This window comes from Microcaecilia unicolor, chromosome 2, assembly GCF_901765095.1.
Source record: "Microcaecilia unicolor chromosome 2, aMicUni1.1, whole genome shotgun sequence".
NCBI lineage: Eukaryota > Metazoa > Chordata > Amphibia > Gymnophiona > Siphonopidae > Microcaecilia > Microcaecilia unicolor.
Genome location: NC_044032.1, coordinates 241,755,312 through 241,783,284, shown reverse-complemented (window position 1 = coordinate 241,783,284; position 27,973 = coordinate 241,755,312). Strand labels below are relative to the sequence as shown.

General features: G+C 40.6%; 1 protein-coding gene across 1 annotated transcript in view; it reads right to left on the bottom strand.

Annotated features, from left to right (window-relative positions):
* The window catches only part of LOC115463388 (tight junction protein ZO-2-like), a 143,094-nt gene that overhangs the window by 70,671 nt on the left and 44,450 nt on the right, over window positions 1-27,973 (bottom strand). Inside the window, exons 2-3 of the mRNA XM_030193846.1 lie at window positions 3,586-3,642; window positions 759-883 (exon numbers count right to left, since the gene is read on the bottom strand). Of these exons, the coding sequence (XP_030049706.1) occupies window positions 759-883; window positions 3,586-3,630 (170 nt within the window). The 5' untranslated portion in view covers window positions 3,631-3,642. The remainder of the gene's footprint in view (window positions 1-758; window positions 884-3,585; window positions 3,643-27,973) is intronic.

Below are 27,973 nucleotides of genomic sequence, written 5' to 3'. Positions count from 1 at the left end.
TCCTTTGTACACTGATCAGCTTGAATGTTATGGAAACGTTTATGTTATTTTTTTCATTTTTGCCAGCTGCTGTAGTATTTTTGTAAATGTGTAGTTGGCTTTTGTATTATCTTGTATTTCTGTGATTTTCTCAATGAAGACCTCTTTAAATTAAAAAAAATATGAAGCAAAGGATTTTCTGCATATTTATCTGAAACCTCACAACATGGTTTGAGCCCTTGGCACGTGCTCATCTCTTGCCATTCCAAAAAGGAATAACCATCCTATATAACAAATTGGCACAAAGATATTTTTGGTGATGGAAGTCTAACATTGAAACTATCAGAAAGATGAAACAATACCGTAACAAAGAAAGCACAAATCCAGCAATTCTGCCAGCCATCATCTTATTGTACATTCAACATGACTGCTCCCCCCCCCCCCCCCCATTAGCGTACAAACCTCTGTGCTTCTGCATTTCAGTGTGCATCATGGACCAACCTGTATCTGCAAATCTTTTTAGCCAATTAAATCTGCACATTCAAAGGAGCAGTATGATTCAGAACTGTGTTCTTAGGCTAACCAATATTAACCCGGCCTTTCTGCCAATATATTTCATAAATACTTGTTGGGCAAAAATGCCCAAGAATATTTTGGGGAAACCCTGGGCTAGGGTTTTGTGCTGAATTGTTATGCCCTATGAAAACAACTATTTATTTCCATTTACATACGGCCACCAATTCCACGCTCAAGTTGCATTTATAGTACGTTGCACTTACTGAAGCACACCATCTGCAGGGCCCCCCACCAGAACATCAGAGATGACGATGGAAGTTTCACCATTTTCAAAGTGGGGGTTATCTCTGCCTCCAGACACTGCAATCCCAAAGCCTTTTTTGGAGTCCTAGACATGGACAAAAAAAAAAAAATCAAAACACAGGTGCATTGCTTTCTGTTCTATCTGCTTTGTCTCAAATGACAACCCACAGGTGAGCAAACTGCTTACTAATATTCAAAGAGCTTAAAGGTTTGTAATCTGATCATGTAAACTTGCTAAGCAGAAGAAAAAAGCGTGTATATTATTTATTATTTAAACAAATCATCAAATGATAACCTAAAGGTTTTTTTTTTAAATAGATTCAGGTTATTGGGATTCCTAAAATACAGCGATTCCAAACCATAGTAAAACAAGAGTAAAAGAAAAACAAGTTAATTTGCTCCTAAACACTATTATAACAGAAGCATGTGTCTGACTGACAAAATATTTTTATCATCCTTTGTGTTTACCATTGTAAATAGGGGTGATCAACAAGATATTGTTTCTCAAAAATTTCCATTTGCAATTCTTACTTTGACAACTTTACTGTAACCATCTAAAAGTCTCCCCTCCATTTATTTTTAACAAGATTCTAAAACCATACTTCAGGCAATATAAGATCCGCAAGACAAGACTGACAAAAATACATACAAAATTCAAATGTTTGATCTAAAATGCCATCGTTCAGGTTACACCTGAAAATACACAATACAAGTATACAAAACTAAAAAAATTTGATACAGGTGATTACACAGATGGAGGTAATGGGGGAGGGGGAATAAAATCCCCATCTGGAAGTGGTAGCAGCTAAACTATTCAATGGAGGCTGACTGCAAGTGAGAGAGCAGGAAGAAAGACTGAAAAGAGTCTTCTGCACTTTGTCTAGTCTCCATTATTAGTCACCATTTTAGAGTACTCCCTTTCTAATTGAGAGGGGCAGTGGCACAATCAGATGGCAAATGTTTTGCAAATTGGATCACATGTACTGTGCATAGAGGATCAGTCATCAAGTAGCAGAACTCTGGACACAATGACTGGGAAACCCGGCTTCCTGCACTGCAAAGAGCAGCCCGAGATTAAATCCTTCATTCCCAATAGTCAATCTCTAACATGTTCACAGAATGTAGGCAAATTTTGGAAAGTAAATTTTGTGATCAAACATAAGGGGCATAATAGATACTCTTTACACTGGAACTAAAGCAAACACTGGCAATACTGCTACAGGACCCCTTTTTTTTCCCCCTTTCAACTAATGGATTTTAGCCCTCATGAAAACAGGATTTGCAATATAAGGCAGAGAACTTACACACATTTCCACCTAGAGACTAAACCACGAACACACCTCTGCCCTGACCTTCATATTCTTATGAACTCAAGTCCTTGGATCTTTCCAGCTGCAAAAAGCATGTTGAACTACAGGACAAGTATTCAGTCATGCCCACTAGAGACTATCAGGCTCATTTTCGAAAGAGAAGGACACCCATCTTTCGACACAAATCGGAAGATGGACGTCTTTCTCACAGGGTCATCCAAATCGGTATAATCAAAAGCGGATTTTGGACGTCCCCAACTGCTTTCCATCGCAGGGACGGCCAAAGTTCAAGGGGTGTTTCAGAGGCGTAGTGAAGGTGGGACTTAGGTGTGCCTAACACATGGACGTCCTCGACACATAATGGAAAATAAAAAGGGCGTCCCCGACGAGCACTTGGACGACTTTACCTGGTCCTGCTTTTCTTACGACCAAGGCACAAAAAGGTGCACGAACTGACCAGATGACCACCAGAGAGAATGGGGATGACCTCCCCTTATTCTCCCAGTGGTCACTAACCCCCCTCCCACCCTCAAAAAACATCTTTCAAAATATTTTTTGCCAGCCTCAGATGTCCTACTCAGGTCCGTGACAGCAGTATGCAGGTCCCTGGAGCAGTTTTAGTGGGTGCAGTGCACTTCAGGCACGCGGACCCAGGTCCATACCCCCCACCTGTTACATTTGTGGAGGAAATAGCAAGCCCTCCAAAACCCACTGTACCCACATCTAGGTGCCCCCCTTCATCCCTAAGAGCTATGGTAGTGGTGTACAGTTGTGGGTAGTGGGTTTTGGGGAACTCAGCACACAAAGTAAGGGAGCTATGTTCCTGGGAGCAATTTATGAAGTCCACTGCAGTGCCCCCTAGGGTGCCCGGTTGGTGTCCTGGTATGTCAGGGGGACCAGTGCACTACAAATGCTGGCTCCTCCCACGACCAAAGGGCTTGCATTTGGTCGTTTCTGAGATGGGCGTCCTTGGTTTCCATTATTGCCGAAAATCAGAAACGGCCAAGTCTAGGGGCGACCATCTCTAAGGACGACCAAAATTTCAAGATTTGGGCGTCCCCGACCGTATTATCGAAACAAAAGATGGACGTCCATCTTTTTCGATAATACGGGTTTCCCCGCCCCTCCATCGGGAGGTTTTGTGAGGACGTCCCTTTCGATTATGCCCCTCTATGCCACTTTAGCACCTGGCCCCAGTACTTGTGACAAAGGGACAAAGTGTCCAAAAAAGCTGATGTACCAACCCATCATGTTCCCATCCCCCTTCTGCCCCAAAAAACAAACACACACTCACTTTTTCCAAAAGCACCTACAATTTTGGCATTTTACTATAATACACCATTAATCTTTCAAAAGCCCCTATAGTGAACAGAATGAATATAAAAGTTAGAATAGTTTAACACAAAAAAGTCTAGTTTCACTGTCTAAAGGACCATCCTGGACGGCTTTTTACAAGCTGAACACAGTAGAGTCATACCTTCTGTAATGTCACCGTATATTGTTCCCATATCAGCTCTTCCATTCCTGAAGCTTGCTGTGTGTAACAGAAAAAAAAAACATTAATACACAGCTCTACAAGGGGAAAATGCAGATAACAAAAGTCTGGCAAGTTTGCACCCTAAAATATCAATTACTAGACACACAAGAAAACAAAAGCAGCAGTTTCTGCTGCACTGGCACTCTGTCATCTTAGTCTTAAAATATATTTCACTTTCTCACTACTGCAAGGTGTTTTTTGGAGGGGGGGGGGAGGGAGAACACAATGTGCAACTCATAGCCAAATAATTAGTCTTCACAGATCTCTTTCCTCAGTTCTACTCTTCAGCTACTCACAGATAAGCACAGAACTGCCCAGGCTTACTTACAAACCCTAACAGTGGGAACGGCTTCAGTATATGTTCTCAATTTCTGAACAACATTCTCTTCTCAGGAATATAAAACTTTACAGCAAAGAGGGAAGATCCTATTAATGTTTAATTTTTTTTCTTTCAACAACTGAAATTTGTTTCCAAGTTTATTAAAGTACTTGCTATCCCAACCATGAAAAAGTTTTTTATGCAGTTTACAAATCTAAATTGGGGACATAAGAGGCATACAAAAAAAAAAAAACAGTCACAGTGGTGAATAAGTATAATATGGGGAAGTGGGGGGAGAGGAAAAAAACTACATTTTCTGATAGGATAGATAAGGTATAGAGTAGACCAGGGAGAAAGGAAAGGGTAAGGGTCTTACCCTACAGGTTAACGCCGAGAACTGTCTCATAGAATACCTTGTATGAGAAAAATGTGCATAATGGGAATGTTAAGTAAAGGCCTCATTGAATAGGAAGGTTTTCAGATGGGATTTGAATAAGCTCAGGTGAAGAGGCAGTGCATGCCAGAGAGAGGGGGCCTGTGACAGAGAAAACTGAATGGTGGGTAGTGCTAAGATGAGGTGTTTTTTTTTTAACACAGGCTATATTTCATGCAATGAGACGTAGTTACTAATAACCAGGGTAACAGTAAAATTAACCCATCTTAACAGCAGCTCACATTGATAACTTCCCATATTGTGCCTGCAAATAGGTGGGAAAATGTGGGATACAAATGTAACAAAGAAATAAATAAATAAATATAAAAGTCTATTTTTGCTTTAGGATTTTTCTCCCACTCTTCCATGTAGAACTCTCCTTGCTCAGAAATACTTTTAGGTCTCCTTACGTGAACTACGTGTCCGAGATCTCCCCACAGGTTTTCAATAAAGTTAGGGGTCTGTAAAGGTCATTCCAAAACCCTCTCTCTTTCCCTAAGTGTTTTGTGGTTGATTTTCAGATATGCTTTTGATTGCTCTCTTGCTGAAACAGCCAAGCTCTTTTCAGTTCAATTTCTTCACTGATTGTTTGACACCAGCTTCTAGAATATGTTGGTATTTAAATGAAAAGACCATAAACAAAGAAAGATTATAGTTAAGAGTAAGAGGACAAAAACCTCACAACTCTCCTCATTAGCTAACTTATATATGAATACATACAAAAACAGACAGCCTGACTATTCCTCATTTATTCAGTGGATTAAGCAATGGAAACTCTATATAAATAATATTTTTCTATTATGAGTAGCAGTGAACATGATTTTTTTTTTTTGGGGGGGGGGGGGGGCATTTCTAGAGTGCTTACATTTACAGAGAGAATACACTGAGAAAAAGGGAGAGCAAAAAATAATCCAAAGAAACAAGAAAGCCATGAAGAATCTTTTTCACTGAACCTTACGTCTTCTAAACATTTCCACCTGGTATTCTTGACATACCACCTGTCTATGTTACAACCAAGCAAAGACCCACGCAATATGAAACAGGCTAACAGCACTCCAAAGTAAGGCACTTATAAAAATGCTTATACTCCAATGCTCACAATATATATTGGTGAAACTTTTAATATTGTCATGTTGCCTTAAAATTGGTGTTTATTTCTGAGGGTACTCTCTTAACAAAAAAAATATTAAAAGTTTCACCAATATATATTGTGAGCATTGGAGTATAAGCATTTTTGTAAGTGCCTTACTTTGGTGTGCTGTTAGCCTGTTTCATATTGCGTGGATCTTTGGCTGTTGTATCTAGTATATAACTTTTACCAAGGACAGGGTTTTTTTTTGTACTATTCCGGTATGGTCCAACCAAAGCAGTTCACATATTACATACATTTGATCCAGTTTCTTCACCAACCAACTTCCTATCCTATGTGGGGCCATTCTGGTCTTAAAGAAACACAAAAACAGGGTACACAAATGATTTTACAAAATGGCAAAAATGTATTTAAAATTATCAAATTTTAGGGTACATACACAGGCATATAATTCTTGAACTGAAAATTAAAACAAATTAAAAAAAACTGCAATTTGTTTTTCATTATAAATTACAGCAGGGGTGGGCAACCATGGTTCTTGAGGGCCACAACCCAGTTGGGTTTTCAAAATTTCCACAATGAATGTGTATGAGATCTATTTGCATACAGTGAAAGCAACCGACTAGGTTGTGGCCCTTGAGGACCATGGTTGGCCACCCCTGAAGAGTGAATCCTGTACTTCTCTGTATGATCTGTGTTTCATCACTCTAGGGTTGTATCAAAGGAAAGTTTACAATTCTTATTGTGGACACTGATTGACATATTCACCAAAAAAATTCTGGTCAAAACCTGATCAACTGCCATACACATTCTCTGGACTCAAAAATCCCCTGCTTCAATAAAGGTAAACCTACCCTTGTAAGTGTATAGAATGATACAGAAAATGAAAAAAAAAACCCTTTTTTTATTATACAAGGTATTATATAACGGGGCCAATGCTGGAGGCAAGTATTTGTGCAGAAAGCTGTTGAACCTATCATCTACGCTTTCTTTGCCACTTGAGATTTATTTATTTATTGGATTTATTAACTGCCTTTATGAAGAGATTCACCCAGCAGGTACATTTAACATAAAACTTACAATTTTGTTAACAGCATAACAATAGTAAAATAACCAAGAATAAACAAATACAATAAATGAGGTGAAAACAGTAAATTGAAACCTAATAGAACAGTACCAAAAGTGTACACATTTAACAGCACTAGTATTCAAATACCATTTAAAGCAGTTATCTTCTCATTCTTTTTATGTTTAAATCTTTTATTAAAGTCATAAAATAACAAAGACAACACATCATCAAAAGTCTAACCAGAAAAAAAAATTATATGTATCAGTCAATACCAAAAGTGGAATTTTTTCAAGTACACTCTCCTTCCCCCCATAACCAACCATCAAACTCAACAACACATAGCTACTCATATCTGAATCACTCATGTGGTTTCTTTGGTGACCTAGACCCCTGAACAAAAGAACAAGAAATCCCCCACACACACACACAGAACCAAACCCCGCATCCCCCCTTAAAGAGGTGTGCTCTGGATTACAAGTTTGAAAGATAACTACGGGTACGATGTGGTAAATTATCCCAAAACATAGACCAAGTTTGTTGAAAATGTCGCCAAGCCCTGGAAGAGCCCAATTTTGCATCCAGACTCCATTTTCAAAAGGTAGAATGAGTTCATTCTTCCAATCTGTCAGGCCACCGGTTGCCTCCAATGAAGTAAGATACACTTCCCTGCCACAAAAAGAGCCTTATGCAGAAATAAATTCAGTCCCTTTCTTAGGTCCATGAAGGCAAAGTTAGAAAACAACAAAATATCTGCTCACAAAGGAATACACTTCAAAAGGATTGGACATCAAAAATTCAAAATACACTCCCAAAAGGATCAAATAAGTCCACATGTTCAAAACATATGCACCAACAATGCAGATAGAATCCCACATTTACGACAGGTAGAGTCCACTATTCTAGGCAAGCAGGCTCAGTGTGGGGAAATGTAGAATCTGAAAAGAAGTTTATATTGTTATTCTTGTAACCCCACAGAGCGAGTAAGCTTTTTAAGATTTTCCATCAGCAAACATAATCCATCCCCTGTAGCAGTTCCACATTCCAAACAGATGCCAAATGATCATAGTTCCATTTGGGGGCAAGGCTCCTCAAACTGAACTGATAAAATGATAAACTAGCCTTAGTTTGCCTAGTTAAGAGCAAGGTCTCTGCTAGCAAATCCGCAGCCTCCTTGTTTAGCGAGGTTGCATCCAAAGCAGCAATGTGGTGTTTGCCTTGCTGATAGTGATACCAATCAGTTGAGAGCAAGTGTCCATCCTCCTGTAGCACTGCAAAGGATTTAATTGTTCCCTCATTTGTCACCAAGTCCCATACAAAGATTTAGCCATGATCAGACCAACGCCATAAGTACAGTTTTGATTCATCAGGATCCAAATTTTATTCCCCCACAAGGGGAGCAGCATAGTGGCGTTGGGAGACTTCAGGATAGGATGAGTTTAATTATTATCCAAATGGGTTTTAGTATGCAGGAAATAAAACAAACGAGTAGGGTCCAAAAGTTGCCACTGTAACGCAAGTGGAGTAAAATAGGGAGTTCCATTAATCCAGTCCACCAAATGGCGCATAATACATGCCACATTGTACTTACGCAAATCCAGTAAAGCTAATCCACCATGTCCAAAAGGCAGGAAGAGCTGATGCATGGAAACTCTTGGCTTATTATTCCACAGAAATTTTGTCACATATTTTGTGAATGTCTTAATGTCTATTTGTTAGGTGCCCAGGAAACGTTTGTAAGACATACAGCCATCTGGGAAAGAGGACCATCTTGTATAATGTTATGCGTCCCTGTAAGGCCAATGGTAACGATGTCCACAGTTTTGAAAGACTGACTGATTTTTTTAAGTAACACAGTAAAAATTTTCCTTATACATGTCAATAACGTTTTTGGTTACATAAATACCCAGATATTTTAGTTTGGTATCCACCCGTTGGAGGGAAAAGGTGTCATACCAGTCCTTATAAGAAAAGCTTCAGATTTATCTAAATTAAGGGCTAAACCAAACACTTGCCCATGACATTGCACCAGGTGTAGAAGTCAGAGCAATGATGGCTTTGGATGGGTCACAGCAAATAGCATATCAGCAAAAGCCATAAACTTCACCGTCTCCCTTCCCACCTGTACATCCATATAGCAATTAGTCTCCAAAGCAAGGACAAACAAGAGTGGGGATAAAGGGCAGTCTTGAAGTGTACTCCTAGAAAAAGGGAAAATTTCTGATAAAGTGCTATTTACAAGGACTGCTGAGACTGGATTGGTATACAGAATTTTGATCGTATCCACAAAGCAAATAGAATGTTAGGTATTATTAGGAAAGGAATGGAATACAAAAATGAGGACATTATAATGGCTTTGTATCCCGCCTTGGTGCGACCGCACCTCAAATATTTTGTGCAATTCTGGTCACTGCATCTCAAACAATATAGAGAGGAATTAGAAAAAGTACAGAGAGGGGCACCAAAATGTTAAAGGGGATGGGATGACTTCCCTATCAGGAAAGGCTAAAGCAGTTAGGGCTCTTCAGCATGGAGAAAAGATGGCTGAGGGGAGATATGATAGAGGTCTATAAAATAATGAGTGGAGTGGAATGGGTAGACGTGAATCACTTGTTTACTCTTTCCAAAAATACAAGGACTAGGGGGCATGCAATGAAGCTACAAAGTAGTAAACTTAAAATGAATCAGAGAAAATATTTCTTCACTCAATGTGTATTTAAACTCTGGAATTCGTTGCCAGAGAATGTAGTAAAAGTAGTTAGCTTAGTGGGGTTTAAAAAAGGTTTGGATAGCTTCCTAAAAGAAAAGTCCATAAGCCATAATTAAAATGGATTTGGGGAAAATCCACAGCTTATTTCTAGGATAAGCAGCATAAAATGTATTGTACTGTTTGGGGATCTTGCCAGATACTTGTAACCTGGATTGGCCACTGTTGAAAATAGGATGCTGGGATTGATGGACCTTCGGTCTGTCCCAGTATGGCAATACTTATGTACTTATGTAGACCAACTTAAACAATTATGCTCTCTACTTTTTGAAAGAATTTAATAAGAACACTGCATGAATTTCAGTGGGCATTTAAGATGACCCATGGTAGTGTGGGAAAAACAGGCTAGCTTCCAAGAACAAATTCCCTTCACTGCATGAAATATGCACAGCAGCAGCAGCAGCACTCTCATACGGATAGGCAGACAGAAAATCTCAAATTTATTTTATCTATTTCATTCCTAAATCAATGTTATTAAGAGTGTACTGGCTGCACCCTATGTGCAAAGAGGACACACACTTATTAAAAAGGCTGTCCTATGCGCAAAGAGAGCACAGGCTTATTTAAAATGGTGTCCTATGTGCAAACAGGGCACACACTTGTTTTAAAAAGGGTTCCCTAGGGTGCCCTATGTGCAAAGAGAGTGCAGGCTTATTTAAAAAATGGTGCCACATGTGCAAAGAGAGCACACTATTATTAAAATGGGTGCCCTTTGTGAAAAGAGGGCACAAGGTTATTAAAAAGGGTGCCCTATATACTAAGGGGGCACACGTTTTCCTGATATTGTTCACACGTCAGCACTATTTTGCCATAAATGACAGCTCATGCCTAGTCTCACAATTTATTTAGAGGGAGGAGCAATGAAAAAGGTGAGGTCCAAGTTTGTTCACAGAAATAGTATACATTTATAAATAAATACACCCAGTACTTCCCAAAGCTGTGCCTGAGGGCACCATAGACAGTCATTATTCTGAAGAACCAATGAGTATACCATGTAGAAACAGCATATGCAGCTTTGTCATCTGCCTATTCATTTTGCATATCCTAAGAGCCTGACTGGTTGTGAGATACCCAAGACCAGTTTGGGAAGCCCAGGTCTAGGCTTTTCTCTATGGGAAGACTACTGTCTTCACATGCAGTCCTCAAGGGTCACCAATGAGTCAAATTTTCAAGATAGTTATCTTTAATGAATGTGCATGAGAAAGATTTGCATGCCTACTACCTCCATGGTATTACAAAGTCCTGACCCACTGGCAGCCCTTGAGAACTGGAAATGAAGATGAAGGACGGTACATCTAGTCGTTTCTAATCCTATCCTATCTACAACTTTCTATCAGACCTATTATTTTGGTCTGATCATTTTCTCATACTCTTCATTATATCATTTACTCTATCCTTTCTCCCAATCCAGGTCTGGGATTACAGACGAGAAAACTATTCCAAGTGGACTTCACTCTCCATTTTTCCTTCTCAGATTTCTTCCCACCTAATTTCCACGTTAGTTTTAAAAAACCAGTTTGAATTATGGGACTGCATTCCAAATTAGATGAAATAGCTCTCTTATGCTAAACACAGATCACTAGCCATAAGCATAAACCATGGAATCATTGTAGCCTTAGTCTCCTGAAACGCCAGTTGCGCCATGCAGAACAACTCTGGCAAAACATAAAAGGCCAAGAGGAACTATTATTCCAAATTTATCTAGACTTCTGGATAAGTAACGGTTTCATATTTTCTCTAATCTAACTAGACACCCTCTACCTACAATCTCTTTTCCAGCCCCTTCAGCCGATACTTTAGCTCAATACTTTACCACAAAGGTAAATTCTTTAAAATCCTCTCCCACCACATCTTCTAACACTTCTGTGTGAGTCTATGTGGACTACCTTTAATTTTCCGTCTCTTCATGCTCTTTCCAAACAGCTATCAGGTATTTATTTATTTATTACATTTCTACCCCACGCTTTCCCACACAATGCAGGCTCAATGCAGCTTACATAGTAATTCGAAATACAAAGTCTTATAACACAAATTTCAAAACGGTAGTGAAACATTATGAAGTTGAGCTTGAATAATGTATGATAAATTGAGTTTGATAATGTATGATTAGGATAAAATAGGGTAGACAGGATAGGATAATATAAGTTGGGGGAAAAGGGGTAAGGAAGGATATAATAAAGGGGAGATGGAGAAGAGAAGGATGGGATGCGTAGAGGGGGAATGGGGAGGAGGGATAAGTAAACCAATGATGAGGTCGGCATTTAAGTCAGAACAGAAATGGGTATGCACATTACCACATGCAATCTTGACCCAATCCCATCACACCAACTTAAATTACCTCATTTGGGGTTTACACTCGATAATCCATCGATTTGTAGTACAAAGCTTGGCAGAAGGTACTGTGCCTGAAGTTTTGAAAACTGATATTATATACCCTATTCTCAAAAAGCCTACCTTAGACTCTTTCACTATCATCCAATTTCAAACTTGCCATTAATTTCCAAAGTAATCGAAAATTCGATGTTTATACAACTTCAATCCTCTCTCAAATCCGTGCTCGTCTTTCATGCCTAGCAATCCAGCTTTAGGGGTGGGGAGAATTCAAAAGGCAGCATTAGGGCCTTAACACGTGTTAAAGGAATTAATGTGCATTAAATGCTAAGAAGCCCATTTTACACCTTAATGCACTTGATGAACTCCCCCACTCTGGCCTGGTTTTAAAAATAAGACTGTTCCGACTGCCCTTTTAAGCAAAATCTGCAATAAGACAGGGTGAAGGTTTTATTGCGTTAGCAATCTCATTAGATCAGCCATCTTTGACGTAATCCTCCTTTTCTTTTGCAACTCACTGCCATGGGTATATGAGGTACCATTCACGCATCTTTGAGGCCTTAAAAGAACCTCTCAAGGAGTATCATTATCCCTAACCAAAATAAACTGCACAAATGTGATAACACCAGCGAGCCTCCCCCAACTCTGGAACTCACTCCCAGAGAGCCTCAGGAAGCAGGTGAAATTTTTTTTATTTTTGTTACATTTGTACCCTGTGCTTTCCCACTCATGGCAGGCTCAATGCAGCTTACATGGGGCAATGGAGGGTTAAGTGACTTGCTCAGAGTCACAAGGAGCTGCCTGTGCCTGAAGTGGGAATCAAACTCAGTTCCTCAGTTCCCCAGGACCAAAGCCCACCACCCTAACCACTAGGCCACTCCTCCACTACCTATAATATATGTGGCAACTGATCATCCATTCACTCCCACCATTCTGTGCATCTTTGTCTGGTGACGCTGACCACCACAGGAGGTTTTAAAATGTGACAACAGGCACTTCCTGCTTTTTCATAAGAAACAAGAGTGCCTATTCTCTAAACTCTTCCCATAGCACCGGTATTGCTGGACAAAGATGCAGACAGCAGGGAGAAGCGTCAGCTCCTGTCCTGCTGAAGTGGCAGTCGGAACCAGTGACACAAGCTTTCAGTGCCATTAATTTTGTGTGCCATAAGCCAATGCCTCACTAGCTGCTCCTTAAGCTGGCCTGTCCAGTAGGCATGAGGAAATCCTCCCTCTCCTTCTCTGCCCATATTCAACAGATTGCTAAAACCTGTCGTTTCTTCCTTTATAACATCGCCAGAATTCGCCCTTTCCTTTCTGAACACACTATCAGAACCCTCATCCACACTCTCATCACCACTCGCTTAGTCTACTGCAACTTGCTTCTCACAGGTCTTCCGCTCAGCCATCTCTCTCCTCTTCAATCTGTTCAAAACTCTACCGCACGACTAATATTTCGCCAAAGTCGTTATGCCCATATCAGCCCTCTCCTGAAATATCTTCACTGGCTCCCTATCCGTTTCCGTATACAATTCAAGCTCCTCTTATTGACCTATAAGTGCATTCACTCTGCAGCCCCTTCTACCTCTCCACCCTCATCTCTCCCTACACTCCTTCCCTAGAACTCCGTTTGCTAGGCAAATCTCTCCTAGTTGCACCCTTCTCCTCCATCGCTAACTCCAGACTCCGCTCCTTCTATCTCGCCGCACCTTATGCCTGGAATAGGCTTCCTGAGCCATTACGTCTAGCTCCATCCCTGGCTGCCTTCAAATCCGGGCTAAAGGCCTACCTGTTTGATGCTGCTTTCGACTCCTGACTTGTCACTTTTATCTTATCCTTGTGTCCTTCCCTTATCCTTATTGATCCTGTTTGTCCTGATTTAGATTGTAAGCTCTTTTGAGCAGGGACTGTCTTTCTTCATATTCAATTGTAAAGCGCTGCGTAGGACTGGTATCACTATAGAAGTGATTTATAGTAGTAATAGTTCTTACCTGCTGCTTCCTCCCCTGTATATAACTCCTGTGTATGAGAGTTTTAACATCTGTGTTACCATGGTGGTTCAATGTGTTCATTAGGGTCCACCAACGGTTTAATCCTGTCCTGGATGGGCCTTAGGTTAAACATTCTTCTCTCACCTTCTCCTTGTTTGAAGCCATTTGTCTGCAAGTGTATTTTCACACTGATGCTGGGTTTCTCCCCAATTCAATGTGTACTAGTTTGAGTTTGTGGTCAGGGTGCCAGATAGCATCAAAATGTTTTTGTAAAGTCAATAAATCATGCAAATACTCTCCCTGGGTGTTTTTTTTTTTTTTGGCATGTTTGTTAATCAGTATCTGGAAGGTAAAGATGTGGTTTGGTGCTTTGGAAGGAACCCAATCTGACTTCTGGGCAGAGATCTGCTCTTCATTAAAAAAGCTTTATATTTGTTTAGGATACTACAGAACAGTGTGCAAATGTGACTACCGACACAGATCCAGCTATAAATTTGGGTTAGTGGTATTTCCATGTTTACAGATTGCTGTAGTTAGCACCTCTGACAACTTATTAAAGAACTGACAAGTAGAATCAGGTGACTGTTTTGCTAATGCTTCCTGCATTTGTACATTTGAGCATTTCATTTAGTATTCTGTCAGGGCCATATACTTTTACGGCCTTAAAGTGCCTGGAAGCATTATTTACATTTCCTGAATTGTTATAAGAGTGTCTCGTGGTGTTCTGGCAGGTTTAATGTTTCTTGGGTCTGTTTTTATCTTATAGATATTTTCGTATTCTGTTTTATAAATGGAGATTTTGTTTATATATTACATTTTTCAACTTTCCGGAGTTACACATCACATGGAAACATACATGAAATTATCTTACAATAAAAGGAACCCAGCCCACATCAAGGGTCTCTTACAATGTTTAACAGATGGGGGGGGGGGTGGTTTTGTTTTTTGTTGTTGTTGTTGTTGTTGTTTTTACTTCTTTGGGTTCCAAACTGAAAGTTTATTTTTTTCCTTCAATTACTTTCTTTTTTTTTTTTCTTCTCCTTCTTTCTCTGTCTCCCCTCGATACAGGGAGATTTCTAAGTTATAGGGTGTAGCAGAATAGAAGGTTTTACAAATTTGCAAGTTTATTCTTTTTCAGAATAATACATCGTGCAAAACAATGAAGCAATACAGATAAACACATGATACAATACAGATATCAAACACATGCTACAAACTACAAAAAATGATTATACTTATTCTAGTCCACATCAATAGAGCAACAGAAATTATTTAATCACAACATTCTAAGAAAATAAAGAGGAAAATAATTCCCTAAAAAAAAAGTGCCTGACCTTAGACCTGATGACACATTCAATTCTCTGACCTTATCAGCTAAATTCGAGAAGAAATTGCCCACTTTCTAGACTGAAAAATTATCTCTAGTTGAGCTGACTCAAAGAAAATATACTCATTACTTTCATAAGAGATTAAACACTTACATGGAAATTTAAGGAAAAAAGCAGCTCCCATCACAAGTACTTTAGGTTTTAAATTGATGAAATGACTTACAGCGAGCTTGGATTGCCTTAGCTACATCCAAAAATATTTGGACAGGATGACCACAAAAATAATTATTTTTCTTCTTAAAATACTTTTTCAAACACAATAGATTTATTCTGCTCTCACAAAAACATTGAATAGCCTGGCTTTGAATAAAATCTTATGATATTTAAAAATAAAAGTAAATTCAAATATTTAGAATTTGATCGAAATGCACAGCTACAATTGTTAGTGCTGTGCATTAAGTTTTAAGTCCATTTCAGGGATACATAGATGCACCTATTCCCTCTAGTAAATCATAGCAGCCCTTCTTCCACCCCCCCCCCCCCCGAAGTGAATCACTGCTACAGCAGTAATAAACAGTGACTAGAAAGAACAGCCAGGTAGGCAAAACATCACTTATTGCTCTCTGCCTACTGGCTTTAGAGCAATACACTAAGGCTACTTTCCCACTCACCATCTCTTTTTGCCAGTGCCAACAAAGCAGAGGCGTATTTTATTTATTTATTTATTTATTTATTTATTGCATTTGTATCCCCCATTTTCCCACCTATTTGTAGGCTCAATGTGGCTTACATTGATCAGTCACGGCAATCGCCATTCCAGAGTGAAATATACAAGTGGTATTACATAAAGAACATAAGTGATAGTAGAATTAAGCAAACAGGTATAAAGAGATCAAATTTTGAATAATAGATACGGTGGTAATGCGTTACAGTTCATATAATACGTTAAAGTTCAAAAAATGGGTCGATGCGGTATGCCTTGTTGAAAAGGTAAGTCTTCAGTAATTTTAAAAGGACATCCCCTTATTTCCATGCATGAAACACAAAAACTTGGAACTACTTATAGAACTCGGAGTGGCCTAGTGGTTAGGGTGGTGGACTTTGGTCCTGGGGAACTGAGGAACTGAGTTTGATTCCCGGCACAGGCAGCTCCTTGTGACTCTGGGCAAGTCACTTAACCCTCCATTGCCCGCCGCATTGAGCCTGCCATGAGTGGGAAAGCGCGGGGTACAAATGTAATTAAAAAAAAAAAAAGGTGTTCTTTGCTAGGGATGTGCACAAAGTATTCCCTGTATTATAATCAATCATTCTGTTACAGATACGTCATTGGAACTCATTTCCATTGAAACTAATGGGGAGAGCAGTTAACACGCTATTTTAAATCCAAAACATTATGAGAAGGAGAGAAAGGGGTAATTATAATAAGAAAAGTGCTGGATAAGGGAAAAGTGTAGGGGGTTTTTGGTTTTTTTTTTTTTTGCATTTCTGGGTCCATTCCAACCTTAACCCCTCCCTTCCTGTTCTCTGCACAAGTTACAAGGAAAACATTACAGGGAAAACAGGGAGGGAAGGGATGAGTTTGGAAGTAAAGTAGCTCTCCTCTGTCTACTCCATTCTTACTCTTACCTTCATGATCTCTGCATTGAGCAGAAAGACAGGAGTGTGTGGGTGAGTATGAAAGCTTGGAGAAGAGATGGCTGAGGGGGAGATACAATAAAAGTATATAAAATACCTGTTATACCGTTTTGCCCCCTCGGTCACTCAGATCTGCACAACACAATCTACTTCTTGTTCCTAGTTATCGAATCATTATACATGAACATATTAGGCATTCAGTTTTCTCTTTTCAGGCTCCTATATAGAATAATATTCCACCTTCTTTAAGATTGGAAACATCTCTACACAAATTCAAAACAAATCTGAAAACGCATTTAAAGATGCATACGATTAATTCATTGGTCTTTTTTTCTCTTCTGGAGGTCTCTGAAAGGTTCATCACCCCTTTCCATTTTTGTTCTGTCCCATCCCCCCCGCTGTCCTATTAATATTGGATTTCCATCCCTTCTTCCCTCCTTTTTGTCCAGTCTCGTAACTGTTTATATTTTAGTAGTTTGTTCTATGTTATTTGTGTTCTTAGATTGTAAACCACCCCGAAGTCTCTAATGGCGGGACAATAAATAATAATAAAACTTGGAGTGGAGTGGAACAGATAAATTGGAGAAAATATTTCTTCCCTCAGTGAGTAATTAGACTCTGGAATTCGTTGCCAGAGAATGTGGTAAAAGCAGTTAGCTTAGCAGGGTTTAAAAAAGTTTTGGAAAATTTCCAAAAAGAAAAGTCCATAAACCATTAAGATGGACTTGGGGAAAATCCACTGTATACTCTAGGATAAGCAGCATAAAATTTGTTTTACTGTTCTGGGATCTTGCCAGGTACTTGTGACCTGGATTGGCCACTGTTGGAAATAGGATACTGGGCTTGATGGACCTGTCCTAGTATAGCAACGCTTATGTTCTTATGTTAACGAAGGTGCAAGAGGAAAAGGATAGGATTAGGGAGAATACCCAACTCTACACTGGTATATATGACTGGAGAGAATGTTAGATAATAGCAGAGTTGCTATTTTTTTTTTTTTTACTAGGCTGAAAATTGTGTAGAAGTCAGTCTTACGAATATTTGTACAGAGCTGTGCACATTTATTTAACCAAATTTATTAAATCACCTCAAAAAGCATCATTGATCAAAAAATACTCCCATCCTGGAGAGGAGCACTTTTAAATAGAAGGACAGCCTACGGGATTTCAGATAGGAATTTGGAACAATTGATATGCAGGGCTTATGCCGTGGGGAAAAAATGCATACTTAGACACTGGATGCAGGAGGTGCCGCCCTCCTTCTGGCATTGGAGAAATAGGTTTCATGAATTGATGCTATGGGAGGCCAGGGAAGCCCAGGGCACTTCCAAGAAAAGAAAGAAGTTTATCTCCATCTGGACCAAGTATATACAAAGTATATCCCATAAAGCGAGAAGTGCAATATTAAATAAATTTTCCACATAGGGGATCATAAAGGTGGGAGAGGATAATGGCAAATAGAGTTCAAGAACACAACATAAGGCAGAGCACCTTAACCAACACTGTAACACAAGGGTGAGTGGGTGAAGCAACTGAATTGCTCATGAAGTGAAGGTGGAATATTTCATGATAAAGGGGGGAGGGGGGAAGGGGATGGAAGGGAGGGAGATATTAGATAAGGGGTTAACCGCAACGCAAATACAAGTTATTATTCTTGGAAAGTGCAGATAGTGGACAATGTTTATTGATGTTTATTACTCTATTTTGATATAAGGAATAGGTTAAAGACAGTATTAAGGGGGGGAGGGGGGGAATTGGGAAGAAAACTGTAAATCAATTTGATGATAATGACCGCGGATTAATGTACATATGACTGACAAAGTTAAAACTGTTATGTATTTAATCAAAGAACTGTATTAATCTGTGGCATCATCAATAAAAACTTTGAAACATAAATCACCTCAAAAAAAGTACAAGATGATTTAAAATCATCATACACTATAAAGCAAATCTGAAAGACATAGCCAATATAAAACCCAAAGTTTCACACAATCCAACTGTAAAATATAATACAAGGGCTTCTATACCACACTTGCCAAATATTTGGTTCTTTGTGGATTTACAACGAATTTTCTAGTCATTTGTGTGAATAATTACAAAATGTAATCATTAATAATTTTCCATTCGTTTTAAATTACAACATTTAATCTTTAATAGTTTTCTTTTGTACACTTTGAAATAAGAAAAGTTTTTAATTTTCAGTGAAAAACCATAACAATTTATTTTTATTTTATTTTTGTTACATTTGTACCCCGCGCTTTCCCACTCATGGCAGGCTCAATGCGGCTTACATATTGTATACAGGTACTTATTTGTACCTGGGGCAATGGAGGCTTAAGTGACTTGCCCAGAGTCACAAGGAGCTGCCTGTGCCTGAAGTGGGACTCCAACTCAGTTCCTCAGTTTAATCCCAAGTAAAATGCTTAAAATTCCTCCATGTGCCTCCTGCCACAGCCATGCCTTTACTACAAAGTGACAAAAATACATCTTTTCTCATGGCAGATTTTCTCCAGCAATTTATTCCAAAAAGGACAGGAGCAACAGCAGAAAATGCTCATTTTCTAATAAAAACTGCTTGTGTGTTTTCTTGAATGATGACCCAACCAGATAATCTCCCTGAGAAGAATTTAAATTGGATTATATGTCAATAAACGCAGCTAATTACAAAATAAAAACCCAGAAATGTAAACAATCCTTCTCCCTCCTCCAGAAGCCACTGTAGTTACTTAACAGAAATTACCTATATCCCCAACCCACCAAACGAACAGCTAAGTTTTGTCAACAAATGTTCCCTTTTTATAAGGATATCAACGTAATAGTACAGTAGTGGCCTGTTCCACTGTCATCCCTCTTGTTCTCTTCACAAGACGGGGGGGGGGGGGGGGGGGGAGTGGAGTAGATGGGAGTATAAAGTATACTAATTATATCCTGTGCAGAGTACTAGAGGGGACAGAATGAGTTTGTACATAACAGGGATAAAAAAAAACACACATTATCTTGACTAGACTATAATCTCAATGTAGCAAAGACCATCTTGCATGTTTTTGTACAATGCTGCATAGTCCACGGGTAACCATGTTAACTCCAATCCCAAAATGGCTGCTGCAACCTCCAGCGGCAATCACAAGACTGGAAGTCACAGCAGCCATTTTGACTGAGGAAGACGGCATGGGCAGGAACCAGTGAGGATCATTCCTGCCCAGACTCTACACTAGACCACCAGGACTATATGGTAGGCCCCGGGGGGGGGGGGGGGGGGAGGGAGTAGGTGCTCTATTGGTTCGGGTGAGGGGGGACAGAAGGAGAGCAATGCTTGAATAAACAACCCTCAGTTTATATTCAAGTATATATGGTACTCTTGAGCCAGTCCTTATAGTCTGTTACAGCCGTAGCCCCGCCCCTTTGTTTTCTGCAAAGGGCAGGCAAGGAGAGGACAGCATTTCATCAGGCAGCAGAGCACAGAGGTTGCTATAGGGACCACAGAAACAAGAACAGGTGTCTTAAAGGATTCAGTGGGAAGACAAGGGATCAAGAGACCATGAGACTTTTCACCACACTGAGCAATACTAAGAGGCAAAACAGCAATGGGTTCAGCTCTCAAAACAAGACAACAGTGATGGCTCTTTAAAGCACGCACAGGGAGCTCCTTTCTGAGCACACATGTAGTCGAATACATCACTCCTCTTCCCAAATACAGCATGAGACCCAGAGTATAGGAATCACAGACAGCAGGTAGGGTTTGGGTAGCTGGGCCATGCTTTGTGCAGTACACGCAAACATCTCCTTCTCATGAACCTGCTTCAAGTCCTTCCAGCCTCTGATGGGGATTTTAATTCCTTCCCCACCTTTTCTTTTGGTCATACATGTCCTCCTTCACGCCTATACTGCTTGCTTGGCAAAGGCTGGTGTACCACACAACATACTTGAAAATTTAAGCATGCCTCAAGTTTGAACAGAAACACTAAATTAATGCTCTCAACATATGACACAATGCTGACAAATCTGAAACTCGGTTTTCACTGGCCAGGACACTGATGTGGGGTGTGCATTCATTAGCATGCATTCAGTTCATGTGGGTTGGTTCTTAAAAATAAAAATAAAAAGCACATGCAAAGTTACAAAATCAACTGTACACACAAAACTATGAATCTACACCCTGAAAGGCTTCACTTAACACAATATTATCTCTACTTCAGGAAGCAGGTGAAAAGCTTGGCTCTTCACACAGGCCTTTAATGGAAGATCTAACTAACTTGCTAGTCACACTGGCTGCATATACTATAGCTGGGCATGTGTATCCACTTCTACCCTAGCTAACATAATATTCAAGCACCTTTCTGACCTCATGTGCAACTTTCTTTAAGTTAGTCTCCTTATTTCTAACTCCTGTTACTCTATCTTATCTATATGTTCCATCTTTGATTACACCCTATGCTTTTAAAATGTTTTACTGCATATTATACCATAACCTTGTATTGTTGTTTGAATATTTGTATTGTTATAATTATCTATTGTTATAATTGTTGTTATTCTTGCTGTACACCGCCTTGAGTGAATTCTATTAGGTTTCAATTTACTGTTTTCAAGTTTACCTCATCTATTGTATTTATGTTTTTACTTGGTTATTTTCCTATTGTTATTCTGTTAACAAAAATTGTAAGTTTTATGTTAAATTGTACCTGCTGTACACCATCTAAGATGAATCTCTTCATAAAGGTGGTTAATAAATCCCAATAAATAAATTACTTAAAAAAAGGGCCGTAAATAAATCCTAATAAAATAATAATAAATACATACAGACAACTGGAGTTGTATTAGGATTCTAATGCATAAACAAAAAAAACAACCCTCCTGGGAAAAAAAATATATTTTGCCTGTGCACATTCCTAACTGCCTTAAGTTCACCTAGACACATGGATGCTGTGTCCATTCCAAGGCTCCACCTTATGGCCTTGACTTATTCTAGAAAGACTGAGTTATGTGTTTTGAAAGACTTCACTGGCTAACTGTTTCTTTTACAAGGAATTTTAGTTCTAGCTATCACAGAGTGAATCATTTTACTGATGAGATCTATCTGTACAAGGTCCTTCGTACAATAAAAAGGATAGTGCTCAGTATTGTACGTGCAGGCCTGGAAAAATCTGAAGTGCCAGGTTTTGCTAAAATTCACACAGCTCCCTATCTGCATAAGAAAAGGCTGGTGGGGGAAGAAGGAAAAGCCTGAGGAAAACAAAAAAAACCCCAAGGGTATGAGGAAAAGAGCATGAAACAAGGATTCCCTGCCTTCTAAAATAAAATTGAACAGTCCTAAATTTTAAGTAAGATTTAAAGTGCATTTTTTAAATTGTACTTTCTACTGAATACTCAATCATAGCCTTCCTGACAACATTATCTCAGATCAAGATCTCAGCTTACTACAAGATTCTAAAAAAAACTCATGAAACTCCTGAAGCTACAAATATTACTCTACACAGTGTACTACTTCCAAATCTACAGAAGAGGCAAATCAAATCCTGGGCCATTTCATTGCTTCTGACAATTACCATCAGAATGAACTGGGGTCACTGTTGCCGTCAGCAGTACATGTAATAATGAAACCTACTTTCATTTGTTTACATTTATTGAACACCAATCCTTAATTAAGGCCTTCAGCGTTTTACACAAGTTATAGTTTCTGTTCATCATTATGGGCATCCACACTTTTAACCTTTGGATGCCTGCAGTGGCCAGTTTTGCAAATCACTTACTGGAGGCACATCTTAACCTTGGAAACTGTCTTGCCAAAGGAAAAAAAAATAAACAGACAAAAATCAAACATTTTTCTAATCACAGCCACTTTCAAATTAGTAATCACATTTGGCTCTTAATCGACCAGTGAAAGGAGTTGGGATAGAAACGGGGATGTGGATGACAGAACGAGGCTAATACATTGCAAACTGAGCACAGATGCAAGATACATTTTTTTTTAAAAGAAGATTAAATCTATACAGGTATGCATAACTGGAGTCCAAAGGTCATCTGGTTTAAAATTTGTTCAACAGTAAATAGTTGATAACCTGAGTAAAAACATTAGCAAAGTTTACAAAACAACCCACCACCCCATCCAGTTTGTACTTCTCAGAACGAACACCCTTTATATATAAAGTTTTCTTCACCGATTGTATTTATGTTTGGTTATTTTACTATTCTTATGCTGTTAATACAAGTTTTAAGTTTTATGTCAAGCAATACTTGTTTTACTCGCCTTAGGTGAATTTCTTCATAAATGTGGTTAATAAATACCAATAAGCATATACATACACACACTAGCAGTAACTAGGCACCCCTGATAATGAGGTCTGCATTAAAGAAATACGTCAGTGCATTAAAAATGGAGATTAGTAAATCTAGCCCTTGGTTTAGTATCAGGCTTTTCAGATTTGCCTAAGATATTTTTGTGTATGTGCCTGACAAATACTGCACAGAAATCAAAAGGCACAGCTTTAGTAATGAAATCAGTAATTTAAGGCAGTAATTGCTAACAGAAAGGCTTAGGTGTTAATAATCTGTTTAGGATCCCCAAATTGGAACCATTTGTAGAAACAGAATGCAGGGTTCAGAGAATACAGCACCTGCAGCATCTTTGAACCACCATTCTATAAATACCATCACCAGAGTGGTACAAAACTTATAAATCAATCAACAGCAAAAAGGAAATGATCAGGTGACGCACACAACTACTCACATCTTTACTTGGGAGCAATGCTGTTTGCAAGAACAGCTCGCAGAGACGCCAAGTTACCCAGTACCAGGCTGGAGACTTTACAACCAGTTCTGGGTTTGAACTTATACCCCAGAGTATTGTGGGATTTTGCAGTGCCTGATTCTACCCATTGAAATCAGTGCTGCGTGTCCCATAATGAACCAGGGTGGGGTGGTCAGAAATCCAGGACTGTCCCAAACTCTCCAGCCTGGAATTGCTGCATCTCTGAGCTCAGCACATGCATGAAGTCCAGCCCAGTCAGCATATAAAACTCTAATCACATCAGACTAAACTCAAAATGGCCTCAACCCAGGATTTTTTTTTCTTTCTCCTATTCCGTATACTTAGAAAAAAAATGAATCTCTTGAGTTCATGTTAGAGGCTTTAGCTACTTCTGCAACTTGCCTCCTGGATCTTCTGTCCTCTCAATGGCTTAGTCTTCAGGACTATTGCCTATTTTTGATTCTCTAGCCAATCACTGATCATCTACATATTATTTTCTAGGCCTCCTGAAGAAAGCAACTGTACAGCCCTTCTTTAAGAAGCAGGGATTAGATAGCTTGCAGGATCTCAGACATCAGTTTCTTATTTACCTTTCCTCACAAAACTGTTTTAAAATCTGAATTTACGATATAATTACTGGGTGTTGCTAAATTTAAATGTTCTCTGCTCATGTCATTCTGGTGTTTGAGAGGCACCATACAAAAACTGCTATTGCAGCATTGGCGAGTGGAATACACACCCAGCCGGATGCAGGTCTAGTTACATTATGCTCTGCTTCTGATATAGTGAATCATTCTCTTATCTGTCATCTTTCTGATATTGGTCGTTGTGGAAGCATGCTTGACTGATTTATTTCATTCTTGCATGATCATTCATTTACAATTATGACTAGCCCAAGTTCTGTTTCATCTGTGTGTAGCTTTATTGCAGAGTGCTACACAGTTCCATTTATCTCCATTACTTTTAAACATCACTCTTACTCTCCTTTCCACTTTGGTACAGAATTATGGCATCAGTGTATTTTATTATAGAGATAACATTCTACTTCTTGCTTATATGATCTCTGTTCTTCCGACATAGGCCCCATGAACTCCTGTCTGGAGGCAGTGGCTCACTGACAATCATCTCAAGCAGGGGCACATTTTAACCCCCCCCCCCCCCCACCGCCAGCACCACCACCAAAAACTTTGACCCCCCCCCCACCGCCGACGACCCTCTCGACCCCCGCCCGTCGCCGCCTACCTTTGCTGGCGGGAACCCCAACCCCGCCAGCCGAGAGCCTCTTCTTCCTTCGTTTTGTTTTTGAGTCTGACGTCCTGCACATACAACGTGCAGGACATCAGACTCACAGAAACAGAACGAAGCCTTGCGATCTGCAAGGCTTCGTTCTGTTTCTGTGAGTCTGACGTCCTGCACGTTGTATGTGCAAGACGTCAGACTCAGAAACAAAACGAAGGAAGAAGACTTCGGCTGGTGGAGGTTGGGGTCCCCCGCCAGCAAAGGTAGCAGACGGCGACGGTGGGTTGACGGCAGGGGGTGCAGGGCCAAATCTACTAGGGCCCCGGCCCCCGTGGCCCCATAGTAGCTACGCCCCTGGTCTCAAGGCATCAAAATTATCAGCCCTTTGCATTACAGGACGTTTGTTTTGACCGACCATTCCGCCTTGTCTGGCGGGGTCTCCCATTTTATTAGCAGATTCTACTTTACATTTGAACATTCCTTTAGATTCACAGATTTCCAAGACAATTAAATATTATTCGAGGCATATTCATTAAATTAAAACAGTACCTGGATGTGCAGGCTCAACACACACTCATACATGTTCCTGCACCTTCCTGGCTCAATTACTGCAGCCTAGTGTTTTGTGGCATCCAATCCTCACAGTCTGCAGACCGTTCAAAATACAGCCATTCATATACTATGTAATATGCATGTGTCCCCTTTTCTATATCAACATCGCATGTTTCCAATAAGGTAATCACTCTCAATTAAAATTATGTTACTAGCCCACAGAGCTTACTTCTCCAGACTCCTATTCTATTTGTGTTCTTTGATTCCATATAATCCTGCTCATCCACTCCACTCTCAAGGCAAGTCTTATCATTGTTCCATCAGTTGCATGCTCTCCTCTGACTCAACATGTTCGTCCGCATTCTTCTATTTGGCCTCTTCTTTGAAGGGTTGACGGAAGCAAAATCCATAGTCTGAACCTTCATACAGAAGTTTAAATTGATCTTGAAGATATTAGTCTTTAAAATGGCTTTTGAAACTAGATGTAGGGGTGGGGGACAAGGCTGGAAAGTGCAAAGATGGTAACCACTGCATTTTCTTACCTGGGCTTTTGGGCTGTGCTGTCCCTTTTCTATTAATTGATGGCATTTTTTTTCTTTTCATTTTAATTTGTAAACCACTTTGTGTGTTTATAGTGAAAGGCGGTATAGCAAAGATACAAACACTACAAGCACAAAGACATTTTCAGACAAACAAAGCAGTTATTAAACAGAAACTGCAGGATACAGATTACCTTCAACAGGCACCATGAATTTTCAGGGCTGTCATTTAGGCCCTCATGATCAAAAGCAAACTCCGGCGCTAGAGGCTGTTAACACCATACTAGCGCTAGAGTTTGCAGCCTACCCATGATCAGAGCCCTCGAGCGCCTGAAACAGCGCACTCGAGGGCTCTCAGCGCAAGTAGCATGCAAATGCATGCTAAACAGGGCTTCTAGCGCAATTAGCTTGCAAATGCATGCTAATCGGCGCTTAACGCATTCATCCCCAATGATCAGCGACCAGCGCGCCAAAGATTGGGTCGCTGGCCGCAGCAAAATCAACGCCAGCTCCGAGCTGGCGTTAGATTTTGCGGATCATTGGGGAGGAATGGTGAGCCCTGTCCAGCATGCAGTTGCATGCTGGCAGGCCTCCCTTCCCCCCCAAAGCAAACGTGAACGGGGGGCCGGAGGTCCGGTGGACCTCTGGTCCCCCCGATGATCCCCCCCCCCCATGTTCACAGAGGGCTGGAGATCCGGTGGGTCTCCAGCACCCCCACCCCCTGAACCCACAGAAATCCAAGTGGCCACCTCCCGAAAAACGCTGTCCTACCCTCCGACCCAGCGACAGGGGGGTGCTGGAGGATCGGTGGGTCTCCAGCCCCCCAACCCCCCAGAAATCGTTGATTGGCCACCTCAGGCCAAAGGATCGCCCACACGGTGATGTATCGACGGGGGTGGGGGCTGGAGGTCCGGTGGACCTCCAGCCCACCCCAACTCCTCCCCCCCAGCGTTCTACTTAGATTCCCTGGTGGTCCGTGGTGTGTGTTGAGAACCTCAAGCCCCCACCCCCGTCGATACATCACCGTGTGGGCGATCCTTTGGCCAGAGGCGGCCAATCAACTATTTGTGGGGGGGGGGGTTGGGGGCTGGAGACCCACCGATCCTCCAGCCCCCCCCCCCCCAGTCGCTGGGTGGGAGGGTAGGACAGCGTTTTTCAGGAGGTGGCCACTTGGATTTCTGTGGGTTCAGGGGGTGGGGGTGCTGGAGACCCACCGGATCTCCAGCCCTCCGTGAACATGGGGGGGATCATGGGGGGGGGGGGGACCGGAGGTCCCCCGGACCTCCAGCCCGTGGGTTGGAGGGTGGGAGATGGTTTGCCCGGCGGCGGTGGCTGCGGCCTCGTTGTTCGGGCCTCAGCAGGCTGTTTGACAGGTTTGGGCTTTTGACAGCCCAGACCTGTCAAACAAGTGCGGGAGGACTGTGTTGAGTGCATGCTCGGCACAATTCTCCCGCACTAAAACATGATAATCAAAGATAATAGCGCTGCTTAGATTTGCATGCATTATCTTTGATCATCGATGCAGAAAAGCCCTGCGCTGTCCCAGCGCTATTTTTATGGCGCTGTTTGTAACAGCGCGGGGCTTTTGATCATCTGGGCCTTAGTGTTTCATGTGTAGAAGGCAGAAATAATGCAGCATATAACAAGCTCACTGAGCAGTGACATCCGCAAGAGGCTCCTGTGTATTAAACATGTGCATGTGAGAGAAGAGGGGTGGGGCATAAGTACATAAGTATTGCCATACTGGGACAGACTAAAGGTCCATCGAGCCCAGAATCCTGTTTCCAACAGTGGCCAATCCAGGTCACAAATACCTGGCAAGATCCCAAAGAAGTACATATCTGCTATGTATCTGATATCAGACAAACTATTTTGCCAAATTAAAGAAAAGCCACCACTGCTATTACTGCTTAGAGCATTCACAGAAAAATCAGACAGAATACCCTTATTTCCACCTTGGTGTAAGTAAGGGGTGGGATTTTTTTTTTTTTAACAAAGTCAAATTTGGAGTACAGTGTGGGGGAGGGAGGGACCAGACTTTATTTGCCAAACATAAAGACCACAAACTGAAAGGAAATTAAGAGTGAATCACTACAGCACTATAAACTGAAAACACAAGGACCAATGCAGAAAGCTAGTGCTGATGGAAGTGCACAGTTAGTATGACATCTGCATAGAATTTTCTGGGTGCATAATGCAGAAAGGTTTTTACATAGAAGCTAACCCTGCAAAAAGCCTCAAGTTAGATACCAGCGCACAGCATATTAAAAACAATGGTAAGGAGGCTTTTAGATT